The following is a 14666-nucleotide window of genomic DNA, read 5'->3' on the forward strand; positions in this document are numbered from 1 at the left end:
GTGAGCACCAAGGCATCTAGACATTCTATTTCAACTTAGATTTCAATAACTTACTAGAATCAATGAAATGACCATAAAAGTATGATTGTGAAATTTCTCAAAAAATTGTGAAATCGGAATATATATCTAAATCGAGTCCAGGTCAACTGAAAAGTTCAGGCCTGGTCCTAGTGACTAACGGATGTAGACATTTCATTTCATCTTAAATATCAATAAAACCCTGGAATTGATTAAATAAACACATAAATACAGTTTTGAAACTTCTTAGAAATTTGTGAAATCACATAACATGAAGAAAACTTTTTGGGGTCAACATCGAGGGTCAGGTCCTATAGTGACCAACCAAAGGATATAGATATTTCCTTTCATCTTATATGTCAATAGCACTCTAGCGATGATCAAATAAACACATAAATACAGTTGTGAGAGTTATCAGAAATTTGTGAAATCAAAAAACGTGAAAAAAGCCAGAGTGTGAATTATACAATGATAACTGGGGGGGTCAACTTTTTCACCTCCTTAGAGTGGTCCAAGTCTTAATTGGGGGGGTCAGGGTCTAGATTTCTGACTGGGGCTGATTTTGTTGGTACCAGTTTGTATCCCTTTCTTTTCTTGTCTCTGCTTCAGGGTAAGGTTCCTGGTGGAGTTCCTGGTTTATGGCTGCACTGACAAGGGTGTATAGTGGTCCCTGTCCTCCATCTTGCATGCTCACATTCACAGCTTGATGTGATAAGCTTAGCACCTCCACTTTTTTCCCACCTCTCTTTGGCAGTGTGTGTACACCTAAGAGCACAGGCATGAACACGCCAGGCAGTGACTAAGTTATTCTCCCCTAAGTTACAGTAAAGCCCCTATAGTCTGTGCTCTGCTTTCCACTGGCCATACTTTTGTTTTGATATTTCCCTAGCTGGTATTGTCATTTTGGAATTTTTATGCTCCTCTTATTTGAATAATGTTGAAAAATGTGATGCTTCTGTATGTGTATACTAAATACTGATGTCACACCCTGGTCATCTCTCTCCCCGTCTTTAGGTCATTTTTATGTTAGGTTTGTGTATTCACTTCCTGGTTTCCCCGAGCTCACCTTGTTAGTCTATCATTAGTTGCATCTTTTTTGTTTAATCTGGTCATGTTCTCAGTTTGCTTAAATACTCTTGGTTTTCCTCTGTTTCATAGCATGGAACTGTCAATACGCAATGTCTGTTAATCTCCAAGTCTGCAAAATCCAAAGAAGTCTTTTGTCGAACGTATGTCTGTTTTTTTCCCTAGATTCTTATGTTCCTCCGGTTATGCCTAGTTCTAAGACTGAGTTTATCTACACATCCATCAGTATCACCTCCAGTTTGTAACAGCTGATTTGCATGCTGATTCTTTACCAATAAAATTAGTTTTATAGGTAAACACTGAATTGCATCTTTGCTCCTTATTCTACCAGCTTACCTGTGTGAGAACCCCCCCCCCCCCCTACTGGTTTGAAATGCTTATAAACTCTTGAGATCAGAGTACACAGGTGGTGTCACAATTTTAAATATTAGTAGAGCCTTGCAGTAGGCTGGTCACATAAGCTACTCCCATTTATTTCTACTGAAATGAAACTCTCACTCAGTCTCTTGCACTAGTTCCTCCTTGTTCTATATCAGCAAAACACTCTCATTTATCTCTACTGAAATGAAGCCTTCACTTGATCTCACACACAAGTCCCCTTCCTGTTCTATACAAGCAAAACAATCCCATTTTTTTCTGCTGAAATGAAACTGTCACTCGATCTCACACACAAGTCCCCTTCCTGCTCTACATAAGCAAAACAATCCCATTTTTTTCTGCTGAAATGAAACCTTCACTTGTTCTCATGCACGAGTCCCCTCCCTGCTCTATATAAACAAAACCCTCCCATTTATTTCTACTGAAATGAAACTTTCAGAGTTTGGTCCAGTGTCACACTGTTTGTTCATTCACAAACATGGAAAATGCCAGCATTTCAGTGGATCGAGACCAGTTTACATGTGCAATTTGTTTGGACCTTCTGAAGGATCCAGTGACTATTTCCTGTGGACACAGTTACTGTATGGTCTGTATTAAAGGTTGCTGGGATGAAGAAGATGAGAATGGGATATACAGATGTCCACAGTGTAGAGAGACCTTCACTTCAAGGCCTGCTTTGGGTAGAAACCCCATTCTGGCTGAAATGGTTGGGAAACTGAAGACAGCAGAAATGCCAGCCATTCCTGCCCCTGATCACTGCTACCCTGAACCTGGAGATGTAGAGTGTGGAATTTGCGTCGGGAGAAAACGCAAAGCTGAAAAGTCCTTTTTAGTGTGTCTAGACTCTTATTGTCAGTCTCACTTTGAACATCATGAAAACCTGCACTCAGCAAAAAAACACAAAGTAGTTGAGGCAACTGGAGCAATCAAAGACAAGGTGTGCCCTGAACACGGGAAACTCTTGGAAGTGTTTTGTCGCACTGACAAGAAATGCATCTGTGTGTCATGTGTGACGGATGAACACAAAAGCCATGATATTGTTTCGGCAGAAACAGGAAGGGCAGAGATCAGGGTAAATAGCTGTAACTCAAACTACAGAATAAACTGTGATAGTGCATACAAATAAATGTTTAAGATCAGAGTACAAAATCCCATTGATGAATGTTGTGAAAATGATATAAGGTGATTTTTGCAGTTGAGTGGTTTGCCTTGTCAACAGAGATTACTGGAGGAGAGATTTACAAAACAAACCCAGGAGAGACAGAGTGAACTGTGCACTCTACAGAGGATCATGGAACCTCTCAAGGTGAGAGATTTGAAAATAAAGTCTGTGGAAGTGCTTATAAACTAGGCTGTATTACAATGAAAATGTATTGAGAATGACATGGTGGAATAACCCCAAATCCCACTGACAGATCATGCTCTGTGGTCAGCATTAATTTTGGCAGGTGATTTTAATTTAGTCTTTTGATTAAAATACATATTCGATTTTGTCATATTTTAGTCATTTGTTCATTATTAGTTTTAGTCTAGTTTTAGTCAACGAAAACTACACAAATTTTAGTCAAATTTTGGTCAGATGAGGTGTGTGGTATTTTTCCCACTGATTTTGCACCCACAATGTTTGCAGTGTGCTTTATTTTCAGCTCTACTATAACTAAAATGTGCTGAATTATAAGGCTTTTGTCTGCCTTGTAACAGATCTCTGCGCAGGAAGCTGTAGCGGACACTGACATGGTCTTTACTGAGCTGATTCAGACCATTGAGGAAAAGCGCTGCGAGGCAACAGAAGTGATCAGAGCCCAGGAGAGGGCAGAGTTGAGTCGGGCTGCAGGTCTAGTGATCAAAATGGAGCAGGAGATTGTTGATCTTGGGAAAAGAGATGCTAAACTTAAACAGCTTTCAAACACAGAGGATCACATTCAGTCTCTTCAGGTAATGTCATGGTCATCTCCTAATCTGTTACTGCATCTCACAGTGTGTTATTTAGTGATATTGTGAAGATCAACTGGATAAATAAGTCAGAAATGACTGGAGTTCTGAAAATGAATATTCCTTAATTCATCTTGGTCATATTTTTCCCCACTGACTTTATTCATACTCTGTAGGATCTCCTTGTGCTATATGAATCTAAAGGGTTCCCAGGTATTACAGTCAATCCACGTCTCACTTTTGATGTATTGAAAACATCTCTTAAAGACCTGAAAGATAAAGTGAAAGAATCTTTTGAGGAACAATTGGCAAAGATGTCAAGAAGTGGTAAGAGTTTAGCATTTGCCTGAGATTGAATCTTTTGATTAAGACAATGTTTTTTTTTTTATAATAGGACAAGCATAATTGTGGCTAAAATACTGTTACACTGTGGCTAAAATAAAAAAAATGTATGTAGGTTCTTCTGTGTTCGCACTTCACTGACTTTGTTTTACTCATGTGTCTCCACAGCTAATGCTGTATTTCTTGAATCCATGATCAGAAATGACTTACTGAAATGTAAGTTTTTAATTGTTAATTAAACAGATATTCTTAAAACAGTGAAAACAATAAAATAAAGTCATGTCGCACAATTAGGATCCAGTATTTTGTGCTTATCAGTACCCACCTATTTAAAAGAAGCAGTAATTGTACCAAATCAGTAAAATTTGCACATGACTTTGTAACTACAGAGAGTATTATGTAGTTAGTCTTTTAGAATTTCCATTACTCTAAAATAAAGGTGAATAGGTGTGTTCTCAGCTTTGAGGTCTTTCAGTATATACTTTTTCACTTGATGCATAATGGATAGACTGTTATAATGAAATACTATACCTAAAGTCATTAAAATGATAACTCTACCATTGGCTGATTGTGGCATGGCAGCTATTCTCATGCTGAGGATTATTGTTCCATCAAGAGGTTAGAACCTCACTGGACTTGAGATGTGAACACTACAAAAAATACAAAAGTGTGTACCTTCAAGTAATAGTTTGAGAGCATTTTGAAGCTCTAAAAAAATGCTAAGGCTGATAATCATTCTATTTATTTTCTCCCCACGCTGTCAGATTCTTGTGCACTCACCCTGGATAAGTTCACTGCATACAGACACCTCAGCCTCGAGGAAGATAACACGGAGGTGAAGTGGAGCCATACAACGCTGTCCTCAAATTATGGCTCTGAAAGATTTAGCGACTGCAGGCAGGTCCTGTGCAATGAGGGGCTAACTAAACGGGCCTACTGGGAAGTTGAATGGACTGGAGGTGGTGGAATTTCGATAGCTGTGGCATACAGTGATATTGACAGGAAAGGTTATAGTCAGAGTGAGTTTGGAAACAACAATGTGTCCTGGGCATTGTACTGCTATGATTCACATTTCATTTTCAAACACGATGCTATATCAAAAACAATCCCTGGCCCTAGCTCCTCCACAATAGGAGTGTATCTAGATCACGACGCTGGACTGCTTGCCTTTTATAATGTTGAATCTGGTGCAGCGGACTGCCTCCATAAAATCCATACAACGTTCACAAAGCCCCTCTTTCCTGGGTTTTATGTTACTTTTGGGTCAACACTGAAGATATGCCAGCCAACAAACAAGAGGTGATAAGAGAGATAATGATAAATCTGTGCTCAAAAACTGTATTTTTTACATATTTCATTTAACTAAGAAATAAGCTTTAAACCATAATATAATTTTTTGTTGTGTTTTGTTTTTGTTTTTTGCTCAGATTTCTTCGTTATTGAGGCTCAATGATGGTGCAAACAAAGGAGGAGAGGAGTAAGGAGGAGAAAAGAGGAGCTGCTCGTTGCACAAGACGTTACTGTGCACCTGATGTTACTGAGATGGCAACTGAATCTTGATGTTGCTGCAACTTCTTGTGCAAAGATATATCCAGGTTCCTGATTCTGACAATGGCAATAGATCAAGAGGTCAATCTTGTGGAGCAATAAGCATCTTAGAATTGCTGTTCCTTGATAAGTACCCCTTATTTTACTCTTACAACCTTACAATAGTGCATCCTCTAGTGTAAATATTGGCAACTATTAATACTGGATTTATGACACTGCTGTTGTAACACAGCCTTCAGATATTGTCAATTTACTTGCTGATAGGATTAAAGCTGTAACATAACTAAAAGAAGTAACCTGAAGTTGTCCTCTCGTCTTCTTAGTAATGAGTGTGTGTGTGTGTGTGTGTTTGTGTGTGTGTGTGTGTGTGTGTGAAAGCATTGTGACTTCAACATGAATTAAAAAGTTTTACCTCAAAGATACATTTTTACAGAGATGCCAACCCTATTTATCAGAGACCTCCTCAGAAACACTATCAGTGTCAGTACTGCCTCAGGAACTTTGTGTTTTGTCTCCCCCTGTCTGCCAGTGTTGACACTGTGTTGTAGCTTTGTTTAGTTTTGTCATGTGCTCCTGACTCCACCCCTCAGTCAATACCCCTTACCTTACACACCTGTTCCATGTTTCCTGATTGCCCTCTGCCTATTTAGGAATGCCAGTTTTTCTCTTGTGTTTGTCAGTTTGTCTCACCGTTTTCTGTGCTGAAGTGTTTTGTAATAAACCTCCGTTGAAAGAGAAATTTGTCTGGATCTGCGTTTGAGTCCCTACCTGTGTCCTGACAATCAGTCCTAATGTCTAATTTGAGAATATGAAGATATCGTGAAACTGACAGAACAGTTGCAAGATTCTTGCAGGGAGTATTTATAAAGTGGACCAGTTAGAGTATAGCATAATAATTTTATGTTTTTAAATGGGATTTACTTTTTGTGTAATTCCTATAAAATGACAAATGTGGCAGTAATGAACAATATATAGAGTAGAGGTGTGTATTTGAATGACAAGGCAGGAACAACTTACACTGCAATTTCATGGCTGACACTGAAAATTCAGTGCCAGATATGTTTGGGCTTCATGATTTTAAACCAAAAAAAAAATGCTGTGAAGCAATTAAATGTTGATGCTACATAAAAGATTTTTATAATGTCAAATGGAGACTGAGGAAAAGACAGTGGCCTGTTTTGATTTTTGTATGTTTACTTCCTGGTTTCTTGGTTCAGTCCTGTTTTGATTGAGTTCTGTTACTTCCTGTTTTTTGGGGGTTTTTTTTAGCCCTATCAGTTCTATCATGGTTCTCGCCTGTCTTTAGTTAGTTAAACCTAATTTAGTTCAGTGTAAGTACTCATTAGTTTGCTCTATTTCTTTGTGTTGCATTGTTTGTGCTGAGCACCATGTCATGTTACTTTGCCTTCTGGTTGCCTGGAAAACCTGAGATCTTCATTCTGTAACTTTTGGGAAGTCTTTGTTGAATTTGAATGAACCAAGAAACTAACCTGCAAATGCATCACATTGTGACAGCACCTATGTCTTTTAAAAACAAAACAGAACATTCAGGTCAAACCTCACAGTGCTAAAATGAATGTGGTATCTGGGTGGTATTCCAGAAAGCAGGTTTAGTGAAAACTCAGAGTTAGTTCATTCAGAGCAAGTAGTAAACCTCCTAATAGAAGGGCCCTCTGGCTTCATCCTCCAAGGAAAACAAAGCCAAGGGGCTCTTCTATTAAGAGGTTTACTACTTGCTCTGAGTTAACTAACTCCGAGTTCTCACTAATCCCGCTATCTGCAACACCCCCCTGATGTAGAAAACAAACAAAATTGTCCCATTTTAAAGAAATAAACATGTGGTGTACAGGTGTATTAGTCCTCTCTCAGGGATGTATTTATTGTATTTATAACTCAAGTATTTATTGTTTTTATGAAGTTCAGTGACAACTGAGAGGCTAGAACTGAGAGGCTGAATGGCTTGTGGATTGTGGAACAAGAGGTTAGAAGACCGTGGAAGCACAGGGAGTTCCCTGCATTAACTGCTTTTTTTTTGTTTTAATAATCTCTGCGAACATAGATGTGAAAATGGTAAAAATTCAAGGTGTCTTTCTCTAAAAATATTTTAATAAAACCATTCAGTTACAATAATTGTGACACTAGAGACAGTGACTGACTAAAATATTTAAGTGATTGGTTTATGCACGTTATAACAATCATGTTAATTAGTGGTCTGTTATCATAACATTGCCTCTATTTCAAGCTAAAATACTTGGTTGGGACTATACTGATACTGCTAAATGTTTTAAGAATATTTACTGTAACTTAAGTTTTTCCATGCTCTTGTAAGTGCCCTATAACCACTGTACCAAAATTACTTTTTAATTGTGTTAAGAGAACCATAATGTTAAAATAATATTCAAAGAAATTTTGATGTAAGGGCCTGTGTGTAATACTAGATATTCAAGTGTGTGTGTGTGTGCATGTATGCCTCAACGAGGAACAGCACAGAGATTATAGGGCTTGGGGCCGAGTGTGACTCCTATTTTGTAGTCCAGTGTGGGCTCGACACCAGGAGGAGCAGAGAATGTGAAGTGTTGAAGCAGGGAGGTGAAAAACAGGAAGAGCTCCATACGAGCCAGCTGCTCCCCTAGACACACTCTCTTTCCTAGAAAAGCACAGACACGTACAATGTATGCTGCTCCATTAAAAATGCATTACCAAATGAAATAGGACAATTTATTTACACAGCTAATCATACTGTTAGGAATTTTCTGGCTCTGTGGCAGTAAAGGTTAGGACAGTAACGTTACACATCAATGCCCAGTCTGGTAGCAAGAGGAGGTGTGTGTGCGTTCAACAGAATTAAGTCATTAATAGGAATACAAGGAGCCCAACATGTTTAATGGAGTAGATACGCAACATACAGCTGTAAAAATATCATTTAAGTTTGCATATTGAGGAAATGATTAATGAGAGTTGTATTGCAAGTTAAGAGCATGCTGGCACATCCTGGATGCATACTGGCATTGTCATGGTCATTTTAAGTGTGGCTCTATAAGTGAACACCTTGTGAATTTAAAAACAAAATTTAACAACGTCTCCTTTTTCAATTCAGATAATTGTGATGCTATGTATGCATATTGATGCCACATTCATCTGACAACCAATGTAACAACATACAGATACAAACACATTCAGTATTCCTACATATAAATGTATGTCAAAAGGATAACTAGGTTTAATAATGAATTGTCAACATTTTACTGAGAGAGCACCAAGTACTCTTTTCTTTAAGTGTTTTTTTTTTGCCATTTTATCTTTTTTTCTCCCAGTTTTGTGGTATTAATCACTACCTGTACAGGGCTTAGACTACCACATTTCTCCTCTAATACATGTGGAGTCGCTGACTGCTTTTTTTCACCAGCGCATCTCAAAAGCTGTAATTGATGCAAATGTACATGCTACGTTCCCCAGATTTGTCAATCAATAATCTGGTACTTGGACCAACCAGTGGAGGTCACTGTTGCACCAATGGGGAGACTATCCTCCGTCAGCTTCTCAATTCTGAACACTGCCAATTGGGTCCATGTGGACAACAAGCCAAGCCATAAGCGCTGCTACCGGAATACCAGCGCGGGCATGTATGGTGGTAGGCTGGTGTCTTTTCTGCTATGCCATCTGAGAACCCAAATGTTTCTGAAAGCATTCAGAACAAGCCATTTGTATGAGAAACGTTGCATCACTGTACCAGTTGAAAATGGCAGGAAGGCATCCCTCCTCCGGAAGTTACCCTCGGCATCCAGGAAGTGACCTGGGTTGAAAGTGTGTGGTGTCTCCCACTCCGTCTCATCAAACAAAACTGATGTGAGATTCCCAGTCAACAGTGTACCCTGCAGAACATTTGCATTTGTAGTTGTCATATTCTGAAGAATAACTTTGTACATTGTCAACTGATAATTATTGTTGGGATTAGTCACAGGCTAGTTCATTCCTAACTTCACTTCAGAGTCCTAGCGACATTGTTAAAATGTGTTAACAATGAAGATGCAACAATGTGGCTATCCTTGAGTTAAACCAGATGCTACTAAAAGCACCTGCAATCATTGCTTCTATCACTCTACCAATGACTATACGTATGCTTGGATCGACCTGGGTAAGAGTATAGTTACATTTTCCACTTCCATCTTCTTTTTCATTCTGTACTTACTTTTGTTGAAAGAATCTAAGGTAAACTACCCTTGAACAAACTAAGCTTCGGGTGTCCACAAAATGGAACATTCAAAGTGAACTCTTTGAGGGCTTACTTTGAGTAAAAGAGGTACCATTGCACATGTTTACAAATGGGCGTTTCTTGCATCGTATTTTCTAGTTCACAACATTTCAAAGCCATGCTGGATTTCAGTCTTGGGGTCTTTTTGTTGGTCTGGGTAAAATTTCATGATTAAATCGACCCAGTTCCCCAACAAACCATCTTTATACCAATAAATATGTGCGTGAGCAAGTTCTGGAAGGAGTTTCAAAGACAATTCTCTATCTAAGCTAAGAGCAAAAAGACAACCAGATCACAACCCACCTTAGGAATATTGTAACCCCCGATGTAAGTATCTTTTGTGGTACTTCGGCCTACATTCAGCGGGACAATATTTCCAAACCTCTGTATCTCATGAATGACAGCATCAGTGTAGGGCAGGTTCTCTCTGTCTGCCACTGATGGTTGTCGTGACGACCCTACCACACGGTCTATCTCTGCCTGTACCTTTGCTGAACAAATGAAAGGGTTAAGTTTAGAGTAGAAACAGAAAAAAAGGAAAATATCTCACTAGGTACATGTGTATTTTCTTTGTGAGCTTCAACGTGAATCACTTGTCTGTGGCTGCTGACTGTTGGCAAAGCGTTGGCACTGACCTTGTATTTCTGGGTATTTGATCATATAAAGGAGACCCCAGTACAGGGTGGTAGAGGTGGTCTCAGTCCCTGCTGTAAACAGATCCAGTGTGCAGAAGCACAAGTTCTCAATGTTGAATCCTGCTGCTTCATCTTCTTTCCACTGCAAAGAGGAAAGTTCTACATTTCGAAATGTGTACTTGTGTAATCACAGCGATATTCCAGTACAGAATCCTGAACATGGACAATACACGCTCTTAGTGCACCACAAGGATATGTTTCACACAGATGCAAGTTTGTCTTTTCTTTAGACTGTTCATCATTCCTGAATGCCCTTGTCACTTGTTATTGACAAAGTTAATCTGTCAGTGGGACAGGAGATCCCAGTGCAAGATACATCACTGAGAACATCATTACTTTCAAAATGACAGCATCAGTGTTAAAAACTTCCTACCTTTTCCATCTCCCCCAGGAAGCAGTCGATGTAATCTCGTGGGGATGAGGGGTCAAGGTCAATGTGATGCTCTTTGATTTTAGTCTTGACAAAGTCAATCAATTTGTTCCAATGTGCAAATAGTTTCCTGTGTGGGCCTGGCACTCTGCGCATTATCCACGGAAACATATTATAGATCTAGTGACACAAAACACAGATCTATGCTTTAAAAACTATATGAAAAAGAACACTGGCAGTGTCTATAATCAAGTAGTCATAAAATGAAACTATGGTGATTATGAGTTCAAGCACAAGACAAGTAGTCAGTTGCACTGACATTTTAGTTTCTGTATATCAGGTGCCTTTCATTTAAAAATTGATACCTGAAATGTTAAATGGAAGGTGGTCTAAAGTGTTCAGGTTTTGTACCCAAATATTTGAGCGTGTCTTTACTGTTCCCAAGTGACTAAACTGGGCATAACAACTACAAGGTGCAGCCGAATTAAAAAAAATAAGACACAAAATATTGTGTCAGGTATCTGAGGAAGTGGATAAGCTCCATCCCAGAAAGACAGATGAGTATATATTCACTATTGAGTAACTTCACATCAAAAATAAATCTGATATCTCTGGCACAGTTACCTTTTAAAAAAGCACATAATAATGAGGAGTTCAGATGACTATTCATGAAAAAAAAAAAACACATTTTTTTTTAAATGTGATGCTTCTATGATGATGAAATGCTTCAGTTTAATAAAATAAATCACTCCTTCTATACAAACATCACAAAAGATGAACCTGAGCTATTGGAAATTTAACATTGAAAAAAAGTGCAGAAATGAGAAGTATGACACTAGTTTGATCTAGCAGGTGATAAGTATTTATCCTGACTTCAGTGGTCAAGTACCTGTGCCCAAATGCTACCCTGCAGTTCCACAGTATCACTCATCATCTTCAGTAGGGCCTGGAAATTACTGTCACTGTACTCAAACCGATCACCAAACACCAGAACACAGATCACATTGGAGACAGCATTGTTGATCTGCATCCAAGGATTAAATACTCGCCCTGGAAACCAGTAGTGGTATACAGTCAACGGTGGAGCAAATCACGCTGGTTTCATTACAGCTGTCTATGGCTGTATAAAACATACAGTGAATTAGGCTTCAAATATGAAGTCATCAATATTCCTGCGAGTTTGAGCCTCTCTAAAAATACAGCTTTAGCCAAGTTCTTTGTTAATAAGCTGCTCCGTTGTTATTCCTCACTTGATTTTAGGACTCCATTTCTCAGTTTTGACTTAAACAGAGCAAGTCTGATTTTTATCCAGTCCTGTACTGTCATATCAAAAAACACTTTTGTTCACGCGTCTCTTCCACTCTTACCTTGCTCATTTGAAAAGGCCTCCTTGAGAATATTGGCTTCCTGCTGAATAGATGTCTCTAGGCTCTTCTTACCCAGTCCAAAATTTCTCAGTGTCATCAGTGCAAATCTTCTCTGCTGTTTCCACTGATATCCATTAGAAAAAATAATACCTATTAGCAAAAAAAAAAAAAAAAATACAATATTACATATATGAATGTAATATACGAACATGTGTGTTACTCTTCTTCTCTCTATCCTTGTCAACATGTCTCTCATAACATATAGAGAAAAAGGCAATTCGTACTAGTGTTAAACAAACATTATCTGAATTAAGACATTTTATATTAGTATCTCTGCTGTAGCTAAATGTTGTCTGAAAAGGTGTGTAACTCTGAGATGAGACTTGGTTGTAATTCGTAGTTCTAAGGCTATTCAGTTCTAGAGCTTTTTGAGCATCAAATTAATTCAGTATGATGAATCTTTGTCTTAAGAATTTCAATACCTCTGTTGTTCACAATGTCAGCAAATAGGGGCAAAGATGGACGATCAACTAAGACTTCTCCTTGTTGAATATATACCTCCTTCACCAACTTGTATCCATTCAAGACAACTATCCTTGGTCCAAAAAATCGAACACTGAAAACATTGCCATATTCTTCAGCAAACTATATGAAAGAAAACAGCAGCAGAATCACCACCACATCATCATCGCCATCATCATCATCCTCATCCTCCTCCTCCTCATCATCATCATCAGAAAATTATATAGAAGTCTTTAGGAATTATTAGTTCCCCGAGAAATACTATCTTAATTTAACTTCTAACGCCGATTTTTGTGAGATGCAGCATAGACAATAATATCAAGGAAAATACGCACTCTGTTTCAGTTAAATACTCAAGCATTACATAGCCTAATTAGAGTCTGCTCTTGGGTTACTCCGTTGGAAAAATTCTGGAGGACGTACTCAGGAAGTGCTCGTGATGGAATTTTAAATAACAAATAAACTATACATGTGCACGGTAAATGAAAAATATAGCATCACTTCTGGTTTGTAGTGGGTCGTAATGTGAGTCGGCTGTAAGAGAGAAATCCGAGTGTCTTAATTTGGTCAGAAAAAAGCATGAAACGGACACAGTTTGTACAAGTTTCAAGAGCGCGTGAAGGAACTGCAAATCAAATCAATAGTTTCACATCATATAAGCTGAAATTTCAGAATGTATGTCACTGACGGTTCAGAATGGTGTTAGCGCGGGCATTTCCCACGGTTGCCTACCTTTGTGAGCTGAATGTGAACCTTTCTTGGATCGATACGGTGAAGGTCCCCTATAAAAGGCAGTGACCGTGGTCCGGGAGGAAAGTTCTTTGGAGGTTTGTTTCTTAAATAGTCAGCGAGCAAAAGGAAAACAGCCGAGAACATTAATATGCTCTTAATGTCAATCCAGTCAAAAAGTTGTACAAAATTTAAAACAGTCATATTGAATTAATTTATAACAAAACACGACCCTCTAATCTGTGTTGGCCGGTACACAAGCAGAAGTCACCAGATATATATACCGAATTTCATCTATGATATCTAACTGGGCTGACTCTTTCACCCAATAGGGGAAGAACTACCTCTAGAAACCTATTTTGGGTAGCGACGGAGTTACTGTGGACAAAGATCTTTCAGTTTTATCGGCGGATCAAGAAATACTGCGTCATAGCAGACTTGTACTCTAATGACCCCGAATTACTTTTGCTCTATTTCTTTCCAACAGATAGCGCTGTTCTGAGGGATCTTTCTCCTCAGTCAGAGGCACTTTTTGCCCCGGTAACTTGATCAATATTACCTTATTTGGCTAAATTAAAAAGAACCAGAAAACGCATTTAAAAGAGCCAATCTTCCTTTAAATTTTTCGAGTTGTTTGTGGTTTGACAACTCTGAGATAACCGAATAATACACGGACTAATTTCTCGTTTGTTACTACTTATGCGTTTTCATATCGCAGAGGTAAAAAAAAAAAAAATATTCGGAACTTTGTAGAAGTGTGCGTGACTATATCATGAATTATGAATATATCATAATCAACCCCAGAGATTACAGCCAGTTTTCTCCATTTCAACTCTTATAAATGACACTCGGGACTAAAACAGGTAAGGGGCAGAAACCAGCTGTTTGAAGTAAGGTCCCATATCATTCTTACTGCACTGTAAAGCAGTCCATGTCCACATTGTTAAAAACATTACAGCCACATTTAGTTATGCCCACTTATTTCTTCTCTTTAAGTCAAAGCGCTATGACGAGTTTTGGATATTGAACTCAACTGTATGAGTTTTCAAAAATTAATGAAACCATTTTGTTTAATAATATGATCATTTTGTTCTTAAGGAATCTACATGAAGCACATATACACATATACAGTAGGTGATCAGCAAAATGATCAAAATGCATCTGCTTTGTTAACATGCCATCTGCCTGTATACTCTATAGAATAGTGTCAATGACCATTGGGCCATCCCCCTTGTTAAAAGGTAACAAATCACCTACTGCATGCGTACACTGTCAAACATTTTATGATTTCAAACCAAAAAAAAAAATGCTGTGAAGCAATTAAATGTTGATGCTACATAAAAGATTTTTATAATGTCAAATGGAGACTGAGGAAAAGACAGTGGCCTGTTTTGATTTTTGTATGCTTACTTCCTGGTTTCTTGGTT

General features: G+C 38.3%; 2 protein-coding genes across 2 annotated transcripts; one reads left to right on the top strand and one right to left on the bottom strand.

Annotated features, from left to right (window-relative positions):
• The first annotated feature begins 1960 nt into the window (after positions 1-1960).
• LOC115810206 (E3 ubiquitin-protein ligase TRIM47-like) lies at positions 1961-5237 on the top strand. Its single transcript, XM_030772133.1, has 4 exons — positions 1961-2554; positions 2702-2788; positions 3184-3417; positions 5184-5237. The coding sequence occupies exons 1-4, from the start codon at positions 1961-1963 to the stop codon at positions 5235-5237; spliced, it is 969 nt and encodes a 322-aa protein (XP_030627993.1).
• Positions 5238-7269: 2032 nt separating this feature from the next.
• Positions 7270-13615, bottom strand: LOC115809143 (cytochrome P450 2J3). Its single transcript, XM_030770692.1, has 9 exons — positions 13243-13615; positions 12471-12633; positions 11989-12138; positions 11511-11671; positions 10625-10801; positions 10192-10333; positions 9860-10047; positions 9035-9176; positions 7270-7951 (listed from the first exon to the last, which is right to left on the bottom strand). The coding sequence occupies exons 1-9, from the start codon at positions 13441-13443 to the stop codon at positions 7776-7778; spliced, it is 1500 nt and encodes a 499-aa protein (XP_030626552.1). The 5' UTR covers positions 13444-13615; the 3' UTR covers positions 7270-7775.
• Between the last annotated feature and the right edge of the window lie 1051 nt (positions 13616-14666).

The sequence above is a fragment of the Chanos chanos genome, chromosome 4 (genome assembly GCF_902362185.1).
Source record: "Chanos chanos chromosome 4, fChaCha1.1, whole genome shotgun sequence".
NCBI classification, from domain to species: domain Eukaryota; kingdom Metazoa; phylum Chordata; class Actinopteri; order Gonorynchiformes; family Chanidae; genus Chanos; species Chanos chanos.

Coding starts and splice junctions, on each gene's coding strand:
- LOC115809143 (XM_030770692.1), bottom strand. CDS start 13,443: ATGACTGTTTTAAATTTTGTACAACTTTTTGACTGGATTGACATTAAG. Junction 12,139..12,470: donor TGACATTGTGAACAACAGAG/GTATTGAAATTC, acceptor TTTTGCTAATAG/GTATTATTTTTTCTAATGGA. Junction 11,672..11,988: donor GGCCTTTTCAAATGAGCAAG/GTAAGAGTGGAA, acceptor ACTGGTTTCCAG/GGCGAGTATTTAATCCTTGG.
- LOC115810206 (XM_030772133.1), top strand. CDS start 1,961: ATGGAAAATGCCAGCATTTCAGTGGATCGAGACCAGTTTACATGTGCA. Junction 2,555..2,701: donor CAGGAAGGGCAGAGATCAGG/GTAAATAGCTGT, acceptor CCTTGTCAACAG/AGATTACTGGAGGAGAGATT. Junction 3,418..5,183: donor ATCACATTCAGTCTCTTCAG/GTAATGTCATGG, acceptor TTTTTTGCTCAG/ATTTCTTCGTTATTGAGGCT.